The sequence below is a fragment of the Bos javanicus genome, chromosome 4 (assembly GCF_032452875.1).
Source record: "Bos javanicus breed banteng chromosome 4, ARS-OSU_banteng_1.0, whole genome shotgun sequence".
Taxonomy (NCBI): domain Eukaryota; kingdom Metazoa; phylum Chordata; class Mammalia; order Artiodactyla; family Bovidae; genus Bos; species Bos javanicus.
In genome coordinates, this window is record NC_083871.1 from 34,298,876 (window position 1) to 34,319,082 (window position 20,207).

The 20,207-nt window shown below is 40.2% G+C and overlaps 1 protein-coding gene and 1 long non-coding RNA gene across 2 annotated transcripts in view; one reads left to right on the plus strand and one right to left on the minus strand.

The window, feature by feature from the left end:
- The window catches only part of GRM3 (glutamate metabotropic receptor 3), a 252,104-nt gene that overhangs the window by 97,167 nt on the left and 134,730 nt on the right, over window positions 1-20,207 (minus strand). The window contains exon 2 of the mRNA XM_061413764.1: window positions 4,768-5,379. Within this exon, the coding sequence (XP_061269748.1) occupies window positions 4,768-5,235 (468 nt within the window). The 5' untranslated portion in view covers window positions 5,236-5,379. The remainder of the gene's footprint in view (window positions 1-4,767; window positions 5,380-20,207) is intronic.
- On the plus strand, window positions 4,246-19,883 carry LOC133245972 (uncharacterized). Its single transcript, XR_009735832.1, has 5 exons — window positions 4,246-4,504; window positions 8,215-8,420; window positions 12,630-12,819; window positions 15,040-15,142; window positions 19,374-19,883. It is a non-coding gene; the product is annotated as an uncharacterized LOC133245972 (long non-coding RNA).

Consider the following 20,207-nt stretch of genomic DNA (forward strand, 5'->3'; position numbering starts at 1 on the left):
CTGTGCAATTGGGTGGAGGAGGAAGAATAGACTGCTTAGTGTCTTTATAGGCTATTCTTCATACCCTATCTAGATAAAATCTGGGAAACTTATTGCAAGGGATTTAGTTTGAGCTACTCTTCTCAGGGACTTGATGTGAGCAATGCATGACATGTCCAAATCCATGTCATGGTAAACGATATAATGACTACCTCCCAGGGTCAGGGAGTTCTCGGGATGTGACTAGTGCTAAAAATTCTGAAAAAAGAGTTTACTGTGTCAGGCACGGAAAAGAGGCATTAGGATCCTTTCAAGGCTCTCTTCTGCCCTTTGTATGAGCTATGTAACCCAAATATCCATTTATTGCTGAGGCTACTTTAACACTCAGGGATGCAATAATAACTGGGTCAACTTATGCCTGTTCTGTTGCAGCTGACCTTGCTCTGGCTAAGGCAAGAAAGACCAAGGAAATAGACATTTCCTGAAAGGAATATTTTGGAACAATTCATGAGACTTTTTTTTTGACTGAACAACTTAGGAGCTCTAGCTACAGTCTGTTTGAAAAAAGCACACGTGTAAACACTGCTTCGGAAAAGTACCATGTAGACAACTGCCTTGCTAAAGGCAACCAACCTGCTTTTCTACTTGAATAAACAGTGTTTTCCCCCAAGTGGGTGGGTTGCAGGCTTATAGAGGAGAGTGGAATACAATCTTTAAAATACTTTGAAAAGAAGCTTATTCACCAGAGTGGGTGGTGAATGGACTCCATGAGTATTTGCTAATAAAGAAGGATTTTGATTCTAGCTTTCATTGATTACCAAATTAAAAAATCCATTCTGTTGCTTTAGACAATGGACCACCAAAAAGTGGTTTGTCTATTAAGAGTGTCAAGAAAATATTCTGTTTTTTTGTCAATGGTGATACAGATTAACTCAGCAAATCATTAAGAATTTCTCCTTCCACGTGGTTTTTGCTGTCTGCAGGCTGCCTGTTGTATGAACTAATACAGTGGAGGGTGTCTCCTCTGCTGATTCTAGAGGAATTCTTCTTTAGTAGGAAGATAATGAGAGGAGAGGAAACTGGAGAGAAAAGTACCTTCTGAAGCCATCCCAAGAGTAAAGCTATTCCGGCCAAATGGGGAGATGATAATGTCTAAAATGACCCAACCACAAAAGAGAAGATGCACAAATTTTATCATTCTTGGTAAGTCTGGCTCTCAGGAATGATTTTGTGACTAAAAACTCTGTGCTGTGGTTTGATACTGGATGCAACAATTAAATGAGTGGAATCTTTGTAATTGTGTGGTGAATTTATCTTAGTGTATATATATATATATATATTTTCCCCCCTACAGTTTAACCCTCTTTTCTCCCCCTAGCTCAGTTCAAGCTCAGACGTTTTCCAGTAATTATTCAAGAAGTTAAAAGCAGTTGAAAATGGATGGCAGAGGTGACCACAGGGCATGCATCTTTGTGGCTACCAGCTGCACGCTGTCACCACAGATACCAGACACCAGGGCAGAGGATCAGAATCCATCCTGAACAAAAGTGAGGGTGAGGGGCACCCAGAAAATGCCTCTCTTCTAAAACACTTCTCTCATTAATGTAGGTGCAAGAGTGTCTCAAAGTCCCCATCAGGAATTTATTGCTTTGGATTGCTATTGACTATTTCTTTAAAAGAATTCTTATTTAAAGACAGATAGGATTAACAAGGGTAACACACCTGAATTCTTACCTATGTAAGAGCCCCTAAGACTGCTTTTCATTCATGATGCTTAGCTGAAAGGCTAAGGCTAAGGCTAAGGCTCTATGGCAAAGGATTCCTTGGAAGGTGGCCTGGAGATCAGAGTGTAGACAGATGGCCCCACCTCCCCACTTCCTTTGGCTGAGGGGACCAGTGGGGGCCTAATCAGAGCCTGAGCACCTGGGGACCGGGAAGGGGGCAGTGAAGCCCTCTCTCTCCTTTCTTCTCCGGCTCACCCTCTTACTGCTGGCAAGGTCTTTGTCCTCTTGCTCGCAGACTCCTACCATGTCTTTCTGATTGACTTCCTCAGATCCAGTGTTTCATGCAGACTGTGGCCCAATTAGCTTTTCTCTAGTGCAGCTTTCATTCTCTCAGTCACCTTCAAAACTTTCCCAAAGGTCATTTCTTACCATGTAAGCCCCTTGAATGTATTCAGAAGTGTAGTCACTATTATTTCATAATAGTACTGTATCCATAGCCAGAATTTAGGTTCCTCGAGGTCAAGGCTGAGTTCTGTGACTTGAGTGGTCTCTCTAACCCCTCTGATGTTGCAGGATGCACCCAGGGAGCTTTGTACAGATTACCTGACTGACGAGGCACATGAGGGACCAGCAACAATTTCTCGGAACTTCTTGGAGCTGGTGTTAGAGGTGGCTCTTCCACCGATTTTCCCCAAGATTTTAGGTTCATAATAGTTACTGCTTATTGAATCTGTTAGTTTTTTTTTGGTAACGCATTTCCCATGGCTTCTCTCAATTTATCCTCTCAATAACTTTTTAAAGTGGATAGTATTTTCCTTATTTTATAAATAAGCTTGTAAATTGGGGCTTCCCTGAAGGCTCTGATGATAAAAAAAAAATCTGCCTGCATTGCAGGAGACCTATGTTTGATTCTGGGTCGGGAATATCCCCCTGGAGGAGGAAATGGCAATCCCATGGACAGAGGAGCCTGGTGAGTTACAGTCTACAGTCGAAAAGAGTCTGAAGTGACTGAGCGATTAACACTCACTCACTTTTTGTAAATTGTGGAGCTGGAGTTCAAATTCCATTTGGTGCTGCCTAAATCTATGTCCTTTTTAATATAATATGAGTTTTAGTTTCCTTATGTATAATGTGGAGACAAAAACCATATCAGTATTTGTGATTTTATAGAGGTATAGACCAGATAAGTGAACTAATAAGCCAGGTCCTTCGATGATTAAGTGGTTTTTCCCCTTGTGAACAACTGCAGGGTTTTAATAACCTACATTTTAAAAAGATAATCTGACCCCTTTTGAGAAGTTTATAGGTAATAAAAAAGTAAAAGTAGATTAAAATTTTATTTGCCTAGCACAGTTTGTTAATTACTTTGGGTAAATATGTATTTACACATCTGCTGTGGAGTGCTATTACTGTATTGGGAGAAACTAAGGTCAGGAAAACATATTTGTAATTCATTTCTAGTGGTAATATTGAGTACAATATAAATATTTATAAAATGTTTGGCACTTATCTGATGAAATTATTATTGAAGTATGACAAATATAGACTTGAGTTTTCTCTTCTCAAATAGCAAATTCCATCTTTTGTTATCCAAGTGTAAAAATGGTGGCAAAATTAACATAATATGCTTTGAGATGTGCAGTATTTTCTATCCATCTAATGAAGTCAAAGGATATTTATGAAAAATCAATTATCCTAATTACTCATAATATGAGTGTGTGCTTATAGAAGGAAAAAAATTTGCACTAGCTGCTTAGAGCAGCACAGAACTCTATGTAGAATTTTATAGGCCTTGAGTCTCTGATATGGAAATAAGATTATTCCAATGTGAGTGGAGCCAACTTAAGTGGTTGGTGACATGTACAGACAACATGGGTGTAATATGACTTCTTTTAGTGTATGGAGCTTTGATGACAGTCATTTGGTAGGAAGCAAAGTATGTGATTCATATCTTATGGACTTGTATTACTGCCACATTTACCGGGAAAAATATTGAACTTCATATAGCATAAAAATCACATAGAAGAGTTGAAAGAGCCCAAAAGTACAAGAGATCAGTCTAAGTTCTAGTTCATGTGCTACCTACCAATGGAAATATTCATGAAACCAGTATTTCTAGGGCATGGGAAAATGAGAATTTTGAGCTGGATGATTTCTTAGCTCTTTTCCATCTCTAATTTTGTGACCTGTGAGCATTGTAAGAGTTTGACTAATATGTTCCTTCTTTCCCTAACAAAATTATGAGAACCAATTATCAGTTTTTTTATCTAGTTATGTGCTAAACTGTTCCCTCTATTTTTTTTTTTTTGTAGTAATTATCTAGCATCTCTGCATACATTTGCAGGTTTATACCATGAGAAATTTTTTATAATTTATCTCTGAATAAAGCAATGCTTGGGAAAAAATTAATGTGGAAAAAAATAGAGCTCAGTGTTATGCTTGTTTGTATTGAGGACTTGAAGTCATGGCTCTGTGATGTAGCCACATTCTTTGTGATGTAACTTAGCAGCACGTGGGTTGTGGGTGGCACCTATTTCCCTGCTCCTTGATTCTGACTGAGCCTTGTGAGTTGCTTTGGCTGGTGGGACGTTCACAGCTGTGAAGCATGCAGAAGTTTGGAAGGGGCCTGTGCAGTTAAATTTGCATTCTCTTGCACCTCTGTCATCACTCAGACAAACATGACCGGGTTAGCTGACTGATTCCAGGTGGAGGATAAGGGACAAACTTGGAGCAGAGCTACCTGGAGCTGAACCTAGCTGTGATCTGCTCACTCCAGCCAGTCTTCAGACTTATAAACTATAGTAAGTAATAATTGTTGTTTTAAGTCACTGAATTTTGGAGTAGCTCATTATGCTGCACTAGCTACCTGCTATATCTTTAAACAATTTTCATTGCTCAAGTACTGTTCTGTCTGCAAACCTATATTACCAGAGACTTACAGAAATGAACAATTACATGGTTAATATCATCCACTGATGAAGCTATTAGGATATTTTCCTTTTGTTCCCCAAAGACATAAAACCAAAGAGATACAGCATTTTATCAACAACACTGTCAGTCTTACCTGTATGGAAACACTGCTGTAAGAGCCGCCAATGACCCCTGCAATGACCAGTGGGATATTTTCTTGAATGGCATAGGATCCATCAGGACACATATACTCGGCTTCATCCACTTTAGTCAAAGATGCTCTGACAAATTCCAGTGATTGCTCTAATGCGTAGGTATCCCTTGAGCAGGTATCCAAAATGTGAACCCCCAGCTTCACTCCTGGGAGCAGGTAATCGTCTTTGTTAATTTCATCAATAGCAAACAACATGGCTTCCAGGCGTTGGATCCCTCGATCTTCGTTGATTCGCCCACATTCTTCAGTTCCAGTGCCTTTTTCATTAATGGGAAATAGGCCCCCTAAAACGAGGTCACCTTCTATTTTAATCTCCCTCCTAAGAAAGTTATGGTCCCCTAAACAAAGTAAAAATCCCTTTGAAAACAAAGCTAATGTAAGAACTTGGAGTCTTGTCAACATCTTCATGAGTCCCGTGTCTGTACCTCTGGGAGATATCAGTGGATGGAGCCAATGCTGCCCACTAGTCCTCCTCTCTCATTGCCAGCCTGGATCTTTGGTCTGTCCTTCGTGTAAAGGAGGAGCAGACTAACAGAGTCTGTCACCAAATTCCTAAAGAGATAAAAATTGAATGAACAAAAATGGTAAAGAAGGCAACAGTGATTATACTGATGGTCCCCATTCAGACCTTTGATGGGATAATGACTCCAGTTACCATCTACTAAACACATATGGAGCAGTGCACCAGGAGTGCTCCCAAGTATTCTCACCCAGTCCTTAAAACACCCCGTGACATAGCTCTTAGTGGCCCCACCTCCCAGAAATGGACACTGAGGACTAAAGAGAGGAAGTGACCTGACAAGCTGTACTTAGTAGTGTTCAGACTCTGGTTTTTCTAATGTTCAGTTCAGTAATCTCTACTGAGTCATTTACTTTGCTATTGGTAGGGAAGCAACTTGGCTATGAGTCTTTATTCCCTGTCTTTCAACGATAAACCCTCTGTAGTCCTCATTTTACTTAATTGAAATCTTAATTTTTTTCTACCTGTTTCTGCTTCCTAGGTTTCTGTTCTCATGATTCATGTCCGATTACATCTCAATTCCAGTACTGAATACTCCTTTCTTGGGTTAGCTCAACTAGTGTTCACAGTTTCAACCACTTAACAGTCTCCTAGGCTAACTGCCTGCTAAACAGCTCTCTAGCACTACAACTGAGAGCCCCTTAGACAGCAAGGGGATCAAACCAGTCAGAAATCAGCCCTGAACTGGAAGGACTGATGCTGAAGCTGAAGCTCCAATACTTTGACCACTTGATGCAAAGGGCAGACTCAATGGAAAAGACTGAGGAATTACTGGGAAGATTGAGGGCAGGAGAAGGGGGTGACAGAGGATAAGATGGTTGGATGGCATCATGGACTCAATGGATGTGAGTTTGAGAACCTCCAGGAGATAGTGAAGGACAGGGAAGCCTGGTGTGCTACAGTCCATGGGGTCGCAAAGAGTTGGACATGACCTAGTGACCAAACATAACAGATAAATAGTTCTCTCTACACATCCTCTGACACCTCAGGGTCTACTCTTATCTCTGTGAATGGTTCTTCTCTGTACCCAGGCTTCTGAGCCAGAAACCTACACAAAAGAGCCCTTCCCAAAGCCACGTCCTCTTTTTTTTTTTAACCCATAATGTCAGTCTCTTGTTATCTCTAACAGGACAATAGCAGTATATTGTTAGGGAGCTGATGCTAAGTCACTTCAGTCGTGTCCGACTCTGTGCAACCCCAGAGATGGCAGCCTACCAGGCTCCCCCATCCCTGGGATTCTCCAGGCAAGAACACTGGAGTGGGTTGCCATTTCCTTCTCCAATGCATGAAAATGAAAAGTGAAAGTCAAGTCACTCAGTCGTGTCTGATTCTTAGTGATCCCATGGACTGCAGCCCACCAGGCTCCTCCGTCCATGGGATTTTCCAGGCAAGAGTACTGGAGTGGGGTGCCATTGCCTTCTCCGATGCTAGCCTCCAAACCATCTCTTTGTGAATTAGGAAAAGATAACCTTCCTCTCTGAAGATGGTGACTGCAGCCATGAAATTAAAAGACTCCTTGGAAGAAAAGTTATGACCAACCTAGATAGCAAATTCAAAAGCAGAGACATTACTTTGCCAGCAAAGGTCCGTCTAGTCAAGGCTATGGTTTTTCCAGTGGTCATGTATGGATGTGAGAGTTGGACTGTAAGGAATGCTGAGCGCCGAAGAATTGATGCTTTTGAACTGTGGTGTTGGAGAAGACTCTTGAGAGTCCCTTGGACTGCAAGGAGATCCAACCAGTCCATTCTGAAGGAGATCAGCCCTGGGATTTCTTTGGAAGGAATGATGCTAAAGCTGAAACTCCAGAACTTTGGCCACCTCATGCGAAGAGTTGATTCATTGGAAAAGACTCTGATGCTGGGAGGGATTGGGGGCAGGAGGAAAAGGGGACAGAGGATGAGATGGTTGGATGGCATCACCGACTCGATGGACATGAGTTTGAGTGAACTCCGGGAGTTGGTGATGAACGGGAGGTCTGGCATGCTGCAGTTTACGGGGTCGCAAAGAGTCGGACATGACTGAGTGACTGAACTGAACTGAACCTTCCTCAAATGTAAACTTATACAATTTTTTATTGTATAACCTGTAGCATTGATATAACACTGATTTTGGAGAAAGTGTGATGCCTGGTGGCTGCCTTGTTTAGCTGGGGTTAGGCAGCTCCTGACATGGGCCTCACATTTCAGGGAGAATGGTAGGCATGAGTGCTGGGGTCTGCACAGTACACTGGAGCTTAGGCCAGTTCCCTAAATCAAGCTTCTTTTTACATGATAAGCTTGAACGTATGCAACTTTTATGAATCAAGCAAAGGTGGGGATCATGTTGTTGACAGTAGGCTGGGGTCTTACCAGGGGACTTTTTAAAAAATCCTGGTATGGGGCTGTCTGGTTGCACATGCACATGAACCAATGGACCTGCTGTTGTACTCTTGACACGTGGCTCCCTGGCACTAGGGTAAGCACTAGTCAGCACACTCTCTCAACTTGCCCATCCCCTTGGTGATGTAAGCTTATTATATCAGAGGCAGGTGAGAGACGGTAGAGCAGGGACTCCTGCAGCAGTTTCCTGACAACACACAGTTGCATGCCCCTGTGTGTGTGGTTGAGTATGTGCGTCTGCTCTCCCACTTTTGTGCATGATGGTGTATTTGTGAGGTTTTATGGAGGAGGGGTCTTTCCTGGCTGCTTATGGCTCAGTCAGACTGTCTAAAAGGCATACCACCAGTGTGCTCTCAAATATATTAATACTAGTAAATATTAGCCATTGGGTGTCCCATTGGAGGAGATACTCTGTCTAACGTATAATCTTAATTGCTGTTCAGAGTGCCCATCTCTTATTAATTTATACTGACTTCCCCTTGCCTCTAGGTTGAAAGAAGGACTTCATGCTCCATGACCTTGAATCTGGCAAGCTCTCAAGTCTTATTGTTCACCATGCCCATCAGCATCATCCCACCTCTACCTTCAAACCTTATGCTTCGGTCATTTGAACTCTTCACTTCAGAGGATGATGATGACATCATCATCCTGCACATGTTGGTCTCTTTGCTAGGAAGGCCCTTCTACACTGTTCGGTAAATATCAACTTAACATTTAAGATCTTGTGGTCAGTACCAGAAAAGGCCAAGAATTTTTTCCTATCTTCCTTCCTCAGTCAAATTGTTTATTTCTTGCTTTGTCTTCCTGCTGTAGCTGGATCAAGAAATATTTGCATTTATTATTACGATTCATATTTGTTTCTTTGCTCATTTAGAATAAATGAAATGCACAACATTAAGGATTTTTAAGGTAGGAAGAAAAGAACCAAAACTCAACGAAAACATCCAGACAAGAATTAGTCTAGTGTATATTTCAGTATCTTTGACATTTCTTCCTTCTCCTATTGGCATTGCCCTTTAAAACCTGGCTTTCATTTTGATATTTGGCAAAACTAATACAATTATGTAAAGATTAAAAATAAAATAAAATTAAAACAAAAACAAAAACAAAAAAAAAACCTGGCTTTCCAAATGCTTCCTATTCCTTTTATGTGAGGCAAGTGATGGATTGTTTTCTTGAGACACGCAAGTCACCTGAGTTTGGTTTTGTTTATTTAATAGGTGTGAACTTCCACACTCACAGTGGTGGTGGTTGGAACACTCAGTGTTAACCCAGAGCTTCTCTGGGAGATCTGCCATAGGGCACCAGAAAATCTAATAATAATAATGACTTTTAAAGAGGTTGATACTGTAGTAGAATCTTGTTTGTTTCCCGTGAGTTCTGGTCTCTCTTTGATCTTTATGTGCAATTCCCTTTGAAGCAAAACTGCCGTGGAAGGTAAAAGACATTGCGATCATTATCACTAATGATAAAGAAACTGAAATTGGCACTACAAAATAATTGTTTTATGTGCCTAATGAAAGAGAATAGTTAATTAAAAGAAGGTCATCAAGGCAGTCTTACCGTTTTCCTATTAAAAATGTAGATATCTCCTGAATATGGAGGAAATTTGACTATACAGAGTAAAGATGACCCTATAGTTTATGGAAAGCTTAATTCTCTTAAGAAAACGCTCTTAGCCAGAGAAGGCTTCAGATGACACATCACAGCACGCTGAAAGTAGTAGTGTGTGTCAGACTGTCAGAGTGTCAGTCTGTCTGTTTCATACGTAGGGCCCGTGTGGTGTTTGCCTTTATGTACTCAGGGCCTGGCGTAGTGTCTGTCATCCAGATATTCAACAAATATTTCTTGAAGGAATGTAGCTATCCACAATAATGATATTTGCAAATGACTCCACTATTTCACTTGTGGCATAGCAAGTGGAAATTAGAGAAATCAGTTGTTCTATGTCATTACCTACCTGATCATCCCAAATGTTCTTCCCCTATGTTCTTTGATGACAGGACTGCCAGCAGGCAGTATTTTGTGCAGCATGTAGGAGAAAATGCTGCCTTTGAATTGGGAAGTTGTAGCTGAGGCAGATCTGTACAAAGCCAGGAAAGATGTGGCCTCAAGTTGACCTACATTCCTACATTTACTGGTTTTCAGTCAGGAGAATACTGAAGTAGGAACATGCCTATTATCCTGTTTCAAAGCTTCACAGATGCAGTCATTCATCAAGTATTTATTGAACACCTAATTTGTGTGTGCTGGGCCATGAACTGGGTACCCAAGATAGAAACTTTAGTTGTAAACAAATAAACATTATGCCTGGTGTCGAATAATTTAAATGCTTGTATGTTTTTACAGAGAGAGTGATGGAAAAGTACTCATCTCTCTTTCTACCAACTATCTCCACCATTTGTGAAAATATTGATAATAAGTTTGCCGTGGGTTTCCTTTAACATGGTGATTGTTATTAAGTATTTGATTGAAAAAGCAATTCATTGCGTATTATATATATATTAAAATATTAGATATACAGTACTTAAAAACAAGTTGACTAACACCTATTTCATGTGAAATAGTTTTAAGCCCTCTGACAGGGCATCCTTAAGTAACACTTTATGTAGTCTTAGACAGTTACCAGTTAAACATCAATTAGAGTAAAATTCGCTGTCAATATTTTCTTATTTACCTTTTCCTTAAAGCAGAACTTGAGATGATTAAGACTGTAGGGTTGTGCATAATTTTAAAACTTAGTATTATTAAAAATGAAGCCCCAAGAAACAGAAAGAACAGGAAGTTAAAAGTCAGCATTGAAAAATAGACAAACATGCTTAATTCAATGCGACTGTTTATCTCTGTGTAACAGCTTATCGGATTGTGGGAAAGAGCAGCCACCACTTCTTTTCAGGCTCCTTTCATGATAAATCAGCCAGTAGCACATTCCCCAGATAAACAGACTTCCTCCTGTAGCCACATTTGTATGCAGCCAGAGGCTCTGCATTCCAGAGTTCTCCATTCAGGGGTGGTGAGTGACGTGTGTGCCATAAACAAGCATGTATAGTCCACTCAGTAGGCAACCTGCTCAGCAGTGTTTTATTAATCTTTGCATTAGTAGCATCTCAGGGGTTGACTGTGAATATAACCCCTGAAAGACGTGGGCAGGACATATTGCTATACTCTGCATATGTTAATATGTATTTTGCTTCCTCTCTTGACTTTGCCCAGAGACTTAATGTCGAAAATGAAATCCAGTTTGACTCAACGAATAAGTAGTTTATCCAGGGGAGGTATAATGCCAGAAGTCATGCTCACTCTTTCCTAAAAATAAGCCCTTGAGGTGCTGAAGGGCTTCTGAGTGTGCTCAAAGCCTGCGCACCCAACTGATCCGAAGAAAATTTAGGGTTAGTGCTAGCATGTGCAATTTGGCTGTATGTTTCATTAGAAAGTTTTCAGCTTCAAGAGTTACAGGCAATAAGAGACAAGGTTTTTGTTCCTAGACTACCTTTTTAATTGGGTAAACAGAGGCTGTAGCCATGTTGCCGCTGCTGCTGCTGCTAAGTCGCTTCAGTCGTGTCCGACTCTGTGCGACCCCATAGACGGCAGCCCACCAGGCTCCCCTGTCCCTGGGATTCTCCAGGCAAGAACACTGGAGTGGGTTGCCATTTCCTTCTCCAATGCATGAAAGTGAAAAGTGAAAGTGAAGTCGCTCAGCCGTGTCCGACTCCTAGCCATACTGGTGTTTTTATTAGCAGGATGTATCACTGTGCAATTCTTACTTCTTTTATTCTTATTAGGCAACAAAGGAACTTTTTCCAGAAACATTTAAGGAATTACTATGAGAATCTATTTAAGATCCATTCATGTTTAGCTTAAAATTTCTACTGCTTATAAGCCTTCCATATTACTGCAGCAGTAAGGAAGTTTAATACCATTTGCTGAATTCCCTTATAAGTTGTGCTGTGTCTATTGTGTGCATGCTAAGTTACTTCAGTCATGGCCAACTCTTTGTGACCCCATGAACAGTTACCCACCAGGCTCCTCTGTCCTTGAGATTCTCCAGGCAAGAATACTAGAGTGGGTTGCTGTGCCCTTCTCCAGGGGATCTTCCCGACCCAGGGATTGAACCCATGTCTCTTACGTCTCCTGTACTGGGAGGTGAGTTCTTTACCACTAGCACCATGTGGGAAGCCAGTGTTTATTAGGATGATCATATTTTGTTTTATATTTACTTTGCATAGTTTGAAAATTGAAATTTAACAATTGTGAATTGTTCTTTCCTCATTAGATTTTAATCTACTTGGTATCAAGATCAATACCTTAAATGATATTGTATTTTTCACAGTGTCTCATGTACATCATTGTCAAATGATAAATTCCAAATAGCATGTAAACTTTTGAGAGACTGGTCAGGAGACTGGAAAAATGATCTGGAAATTCCAGTCAGAGAATAAAGAAATGACCAGGTTTTTCCAAAATGATTTTTGTCATAGGTCAAGATTCAACCTTGGCACTAGAGAAATTTGGCCTAAATAGCTCTGATCCTATTTAAAGCTCTGATCCTTTAAATTGCTGGCTTTTAAGGAAAAAATTAAATAAAATTAGAAAAGTTGAGAGCACTTGGAGAAACTAGTAAGATTGGAAAACATATTGTCCATCTGAGAGTGATTAGGAGGAATGGAAAGTAACACACCAAATAACAGGTTATATTCTGTGAAAACATGAATGACAAGTAAGAAGAGTGGATGCCAGGCTTATGTATTAAGATTTGAAGTTAGGGAGGAGAGTTCTGCTTTCCTCAAATTTCTCTAGTTTGAAGTCTAACCATAAATTTAAAAATTTCAAATAACCAAACCATTGAGTTGAATAGTGGGAACAAATTGATCAGACCCTTTCCTATGAGCCTGTTTTATTCACAGAGAAGATAAAAGAAGCCCAGGAACCCTACATGATTACAGTGAAGAGGGGAACTCTACCATTTGGGACGATGGAGCCAGAAAGATATATTGATGAAGCCAAAAGGAGACTTGCCCGCTTCACTAAATGGCCTTGGACAACTTTCCTCACCTTTCTTTATCATCTGAATTTAGAGGGACATGTTTTTATGAGGTAGGAAAACACTGACAATTTTGAGCTGTCAATTCATTGACATTACTAAACTTTGGTCCTTAGAGTAACTGCAGGTAGTTTGACAATAATGTTAACTTGAGTTGGTCATTCAATATATGTTATATTTAAAAACCATTTGTTTCCCTTCAAAGTAAACCTTTATTTTTGTTTATATCAAAGGGCACATTTATTTTCCTCTGTGTCTGTGTGTGTTGCCACTGCAGCTGTTTTTTCATCCTTAAGTTTCCTAACCTTATTTCCACGCCTTGGAATTGGAGCCTCCCCCTGCTCCCTGCAGTGCGTCTTTATCCTTTTCCTCTTAGAAGCTGCCAAGTCTACTAGAAGTTGCAGGTTTGTCAGCCTGAACAGAGGGTACAGAAATTAGGTTTGTCATAAGCTTTCCTTATAGCTCTGGACAAAATATGAAGGGGAAAAAATGGAGGACTATTCTTCACAGGAGAATATTTTTACCTATTAACAATATGATTCCTCAAGTGGATATTATTCATAATAGCCTGTGTGTATACTGTCCTTCCTCTTGAATAATGTCAAAGTGTTTTGAAGAAAAATGAAGCCTTACTGCTTCCTGAATAGAGCAAGAGAGAGAAAGTAATGCAGAGTGCTCAAAATAGTAATGAAAAGTAAATATAGAATTAGATTTAAGAAGACTTTTATCATTAGTTTCCAATGTAGTCTTACAAAAGAGAATGCATGCCACACACATTTCCACAAAAACCTCACCCCTATCTACCAAATTCTCCTCAGTATACAAATGGTACAGTGTTTGAAACAGCCCTATCTCTGCCTTGTGCTAAATGAACTCTTCAGAATATCTTTAGCTAGCTTCTGCTTCTGGCCATGTCAGTAGACTTCTGGGATTAGACTTGTCCTCTTGCTGAAAACAGCTATAAAACTGACAACACATACAAGGCAAACTATGGTCTTTGAGAGAAAGAAACATTCAAGGGAAACACATGATTACCCTATGAATTCCCCAACATTCTGCATGGGAATGCATTTTTGCCATGGTGCAATGGCAGGCTTGTTGACCTCATGAGGCACAGACATAATATAATTCCATAGTATACAACCAAAAATTACTTGCAATATAAGAAAACAGGAAAATGGGACCTGAAGTAAAGAGAGAAAGCATTCATTAGAAATAGGTCTCCAAATTATCCACATTCTAAAACTAGCAGATAAGAACTTTAAATAATTTATTATAAAGATAAGTTTGTTCAAAGACTTTAAAAAAATGAATGATCAGATGAGGAATCTTAGCAGAGAATTGAAGCTATTAAAAAAAAAAAAAAACTGCAGAAATTTTAGAACATGAAAGTAAATATCCAAGAAAACTACTTAATTATTTAGTAAATATATAAAATAAAAATGCCACTGGGTGTACATGGGGGACACAAAAGTCTGAAGATGGTAAAACAGTTAGTAAACTTGATATAGATGGAAGAACGTGAAAGTGAAAGTCATTCAGTCATGTCTGACTCTTTGCGACCCCATGGACTATATAGTCCATGGAATTCTCCAGCCAGAATACTGGAGTGTGTAGCCTTTCCCTTCTCCCAACCCAGGGATCGAACCCAGGTCTTCATTGCAGGGGGATTCTTTGTCAGCTGAGCCATAAGGGAAGCTGAATATAGATGAAAAGTAATTATTTAATCTGACCTAATAGAAAAAACATTGAAAAAAGTTAAGGTTTCAGGGTTCTTTTGAATATTAAGCGATCTAACACAGGTAGAATCTGAGTTTCATAAGCAGAGGAGAAAGAAGAAAAAAAATACTTGAGGAAACAATGGCTGAAAATCTCCTCAATTTTGTGATTAAACATAAGATTAAAAAACTTAAAAAAGAACCAATAAACTCAGCAAACCCTAAGAAAGATAAATTCAAATAAAACCATATGTAGACAAATCTTTGCCAAATTGATAAACACCCCCCCCCAAAAAAAAGAGAGAGAGGGAGAGAGAGAGAAACATTGAAAACAGAACAAAATAGCACAATTTGTGGGTAACAGTATGAATGAGGGATCCCTTTCTTCAGAAGCAATGGTGACCATACTCAGTGGAATCTTTAAAGGTTTGGGGAAAAAATTGGTCAAGTATCCCAACATTCTACTTCCAGTTCAAATATATTTCAAGGATGAAGGTAAGATAAGAACTTTTTTCCAGGTAGCTAAAACTGAGCGATTTATTTCACTGCCAACAGACTTACACTATGAGAAATGCTAAAGGAATTACTTCAGAGGAAGAGGGAACAGCACCAGATGGAAAATCAAATCTACAGGAAAGAATGAAGAGCAGCAGAAATGGTAAATATGTGGTTTAATATAGAAGAATATCTGTAAATCTAACTATTAAGTATTGATAGGATGAGATCATGACAATTTTATTTGTTACAAATTTTAAAATGTTAAGAAAAGATGAATTCTGCTTTTATTTGGTTTATTTTATAGTTTGAGTTTACTTCTCCCTTTGTGTATATGTTTTCATTTATCCTAGATCTTGTTAGCAGAAAACCTTTTTGCTCCTCCGATGTCCTCTGAAAAGAACAGTTTCCTAATTCAAAGGCCAGGCTTCTGAATATAAAAGGATCATAGCCAACAGCACATTCTTCTTTATGATACAGCTGCAAATAGCTTCAGCCAAGGTTGAAACACCACTGGTACACACTGGTATGGTTGTTCTAAATGTTAGGATATTGAAACACTTTGTCCAGGTGGTGAGTAGTCAGTCTACCACACCCTTTGAATATTCTGCCACTTCTCTGGCTGCTCTGGTTCCCTCTCTGGCATATCTTCACCACGTCTCTCAGTTTCCTTGTGGCACAGCTGGTAAAGTGTTCAGTTCTGAAAGAGTCTGGTCTTTAGGTTCCAGGTCCAAGGGGTGTGGTTGCTGTTCATTTTTGTAACTTTATATTAGTTGTTAAACCTTCTGCGTATCACCCCTGAATTGATTTGCTGAATAAGATGTTGGAAATTTGGAAAACTTTCAGTTTTAAAATTCTCATGGTCTAGAACAAAACTGGATTTTCCCTTGTAGTTTGACAGATTAACATCCATTTCCAATTTTTCTGGAAAGCATATCACAGTTTTCTGTTGGGAACCAAAACTTATGTTTATAAAGTAAAGTGAATCCATTCCTGACTTGCTAGGTGGCTTGTGACACGCATGACTAACCAGAGTGTGCTAGGTCCCTGACCACAGCAATTTGTTTCAGAATGAGCCTGTAACCAAATCATTGCCAACCAGGGTTAATGTGAGGATATTTTCTAGAACCATCAGGAGAAAACCATCCTCTTTCTGTTAGAATGACTTAGAGGAATGCATGTAAGCCTCGAGCTGCTGGGAGCCTTCTCACCACCGTGAGGCAAAGCTTGTCTGAGATGCAAAGCCAAGAGATGGAGAAATAATAAGACCTGACAATATTGGCGAAGAGCTGACTCATTTGAAAAGACCCTGATGCTGGGAAAGATTGAGGGCAGGAGGAGAAGGGGATGACAGAGGATGAGATGGTTGGATGGCATCACCGACTCGATGGACATGGGTTTGGGTGGACTCTGGGAGTTGGTGATGGACAGGGAGGCCTGGTGTGCTGCGATTCATGGGATCGCAAAGAGTCGGACACAACTGAGTGATTGAACTGAACTGAACTGAACTGACAACATTGGCGTGCTATTTAAGCCAGGTAAGATTTTTCAGTCATGTGAAATAATAAATTCCTCTTTGCTTATGTCAGTTTGAAATCTGTTTTTAAGTCACTTTTCATTAAATGATTTCTGAATAGAACCTCTCTTCTTTTCCCATCTCCTCCCTTTAAAGATACGAAAATTTACTGAGCAACTAGGCTGTGCCAGAAACTATAATTAATGTTCTAAATAGATTATTTTATTTAATCCTGCAACTTTCCTCCTACTCAGTTATACCTTTCCACAGATGCCTGACACTGTCCTGCATCTCAGATGATACCAGAATTTGTGATGGTGCCTATTGTGTTACCCTGTTCATGATGGATTTTCCTAGAAATGCAACTACTGCAAAGTCATCAGTTCCTTTATGCTCTTATCTGAATTTCCATTTTTTCAATTCTCTTCAGTTCAGTTCAGTTCAGTCACTCAGTCGTGTCCAACTCTTTGCGACCCCATGAATCACGCAGCACACCAGGCCTCCCTGTCCATCACCAACTCCTGGAGTTCACTCAGACTCATGTCCATTAAGTCAGTGATGCCATCCAGCCATCTCATCCTCTGTCATCCCCTTTTCCTCCTGCCCCGAATCCCTCCCAGCATCAGAGCCTTTTCTAATGAGTCAACTCTTCACATGAGGTGGCCAAAGTACTGGAGTTTCAGCTTTAGCATCATTCCTTCCAAAGAAATCCCAGGGCTGATCTCCTTCAGAATGGACTGGTTGGATCTCCTTGCAGTCCAAGGGACTCTCAAGAGTCTTCTCCAATACCACAGTTCAAAAGCATAAATTCTTCAGCGCTCAGCTTTCTTCACAGTCCAACTCTCACATCCATACGTGACCACTGGAGAAACCATAGCCTTGACTAGACGGACCTTTTTTGGCAAAGTAATGTCTCTGCTTTTCAACATGCTATCTAGGTTGGTCACCCATGTTTGATTCCTGGGTCAGGAAGATCCCCTGGAGAAGGAAATGGCAATCCACTCCAGCACTTTTGCCAGGAAAATCCCAGGGATGGAGGAGCCTGAATAGGCTACAGTCCATGGCGTCGCAAAGAGTCGGACATGACTGAGCAACTTCAATTTTCTTACTACAAATAAAATAATCTGATATTTTAAACTACTGGTTTTTAGCACATTGATACAAGTTCATTTGTCACCTATTTATGGATGGTCAAAGTTTTAAATGGGCTAAACGTGGGCTTAAGAAAAGAGAAACACTTTTAATGATGGAATTTTAGATATTCAGTGTACTGATAATGAAGTAGCAGGGTCTAATTAATATTCTTTAAGTTATAACACTTAGGAACTCCTACTCGAATAGAAAAGGCTTGATTATATACATATATATATATATTAGATACTGTGAGACTGTGGGTTTAGACTAATTGCCATGAAAGTGAAAGTCACTGAGTTATATCCAACTCAGCAGTTTCATGTACTATAGCCTGCCAGGCTCCTCTGTTCATGGAATTTTCCAGGCAAAAATACTGGAGTGGTTGCCATTCCCTGCTCCAGGGGATCTTCCCTACCCAGGAATTGAACCCTCATCTCTTGCATCTCCTGCATTGGCAGACAGATTATTTAAGACCAGTACCACCTGGGAAGCCCCTAATTGCCATGAAACAGGCAGTTGAATGTCATTGATAGATCATCTCCAACTCTTCTGATCACTGACATGACTTTAAAACGTGTTTTCTATTCTTCTTGTTGAAAATTTTGGGGAGATGTATTGGTGCTCTTTTAGTTGATTGATAGTAGTTCTTGGCAGCCAATCATCTGTGTTTCTTCCCAAGTCTGTGTTCATCGATGTCATGTTGATAGCTTCAAATCGGCCATGGTGGGAGTATTTACAGTGTAAAAATCAGCAAAAATTAATAACCAGGGCCTTCACAACCCCAAAGATCTAGTTGTTAGACATTTACTAGCACACCAGTGGTGGTAAATTTAACGGTGTGGTCATAAAGTCCATTCCTAGAGAATCAAGTAAGAAGAGCTTGGGAAAGCAATACAACATAATGCTTTAGCCAGTGTTTTTCTAACTGCAGATCACAAGCTATTCAAGTGTCATGAAATATGTGAATGAATTGTAGTGACTATCTTTAAAGGAAATAGAAAAGTTTACAATATAATAGTGAATGTCAGAACAGTGATCTAAGGCATGAATCTACTTCCTGGCCTTGGCATACAGCCACTTCTGCTTCATTTTTGTTGTTGTTTAGTCGCTAAGTCATGTCCAATTCTTTCGCAACCCCATGGACTGTAGCCTGCTAGGCTCCTCCGTCCATGGGATTTCCCAGACAAGAATACTGGTTTGGTTGTCTTTTCAGACATTATTAGTACCTATCTCATGGGGTTGTTTTAGGAGTAAATGAAATAATTCATAATTAGCTCAATAACTGTTAGCTACTATTAGAGCAATAGGGAAGTTTGGGGGAGAATGGATATATGTATATGTATCATGTGACCAAGTCCCTTTGCTGCCCATCTGAAACTATCACAACATTGTTAATGGGCTATGTATGTGTTAGTGCTCAGTTGTGTCTGACTTTTGCAGCCCCATGGACTGTAGCCTGACAGATTCCTCTGTCCATGGAATTTTCCAGGCAAGAATACTTCTCCAGGGCATCGTCCCCACTCAGGGATCGAACCCAGGTCTCTTGCATTGCAAGCGGATTCTTTACTGTTGGAGCCACCAGAGAGTTAAAAAAAAAAGAATGATAGTAGTGAGGATAGTTTGTCAATGGCTCCAGTGATATTTGGGAGGTATTCTAGACTCTCCATATGATCACCTCTAGCTCAAGGCCACCGTTGATCCAGGACTGGGTACATTTCACTGCCTAGTCTCTTTCTTCTTTTAGTGAACAGACCACCTGATGCTAATGCTCTGGCATCCTGTCTTTCTCCTGGCTGATGTTTAGGAGTGGCATCATCTTTGCTGGCTGCCTGAGTGATGCAAGGTAAGCCCTAACTTCTAAGATAGCCAGTGAATTCTAGACTGTTCAGTGTGTATGGGTGCTCAGGACCATAAAATGCCTGGAGAAGATGGAAAGTAACCACCTAAGAAAAAGAGGTGCTCACTGCCAGTTGATTTATTCTGCTTATTCTGAACAACTTGCTACATCCCTTCTCCCTTGATCCTTTCCTGTCATACTGAGTTTTACTGGAAGGGGCTGGGCACCTCTTACTCCAGGTCACTGTGGACTAGGACATTAGTTGATTCATATGCCAAGAGCAGACAGTTACTAAGATTCTACCAGCAAAACTGTCTTAATGTTAATGATCCCAGAGCGTTAGGAACCTCAGCTACAGAGGCTTGTGGCTGTAATAATGACCAGTCCTTAAATTCCATGGCAGCTACTGTGCCTACAAGTCCGCACTGCCTTCTACCCTCTTAGCCAGTCCCTGCCTCGCTTTCAGGGAGAGTTGAGCCCCTATCTTTGTCCACATCCAAATGTGGGGAGCTGCTAACACACAGCTGTAGCTCGACTCATAGAGTTTCAACCAGCAGGACTCACATGTCTCTTGGGTAGCTCGAACTTTTAAACGGGTCTGACAACCTTAATCTGTGTTTTAAGAAAGACTGAGTTTAACACAGTCTTCCTATAACTCAGCTTCACGGTATCCTTTTGTTTCCTTGTATACCACCCAAATTATCAGCGTGAAATTATTAGTGCTCCCATGTTACACAAAGG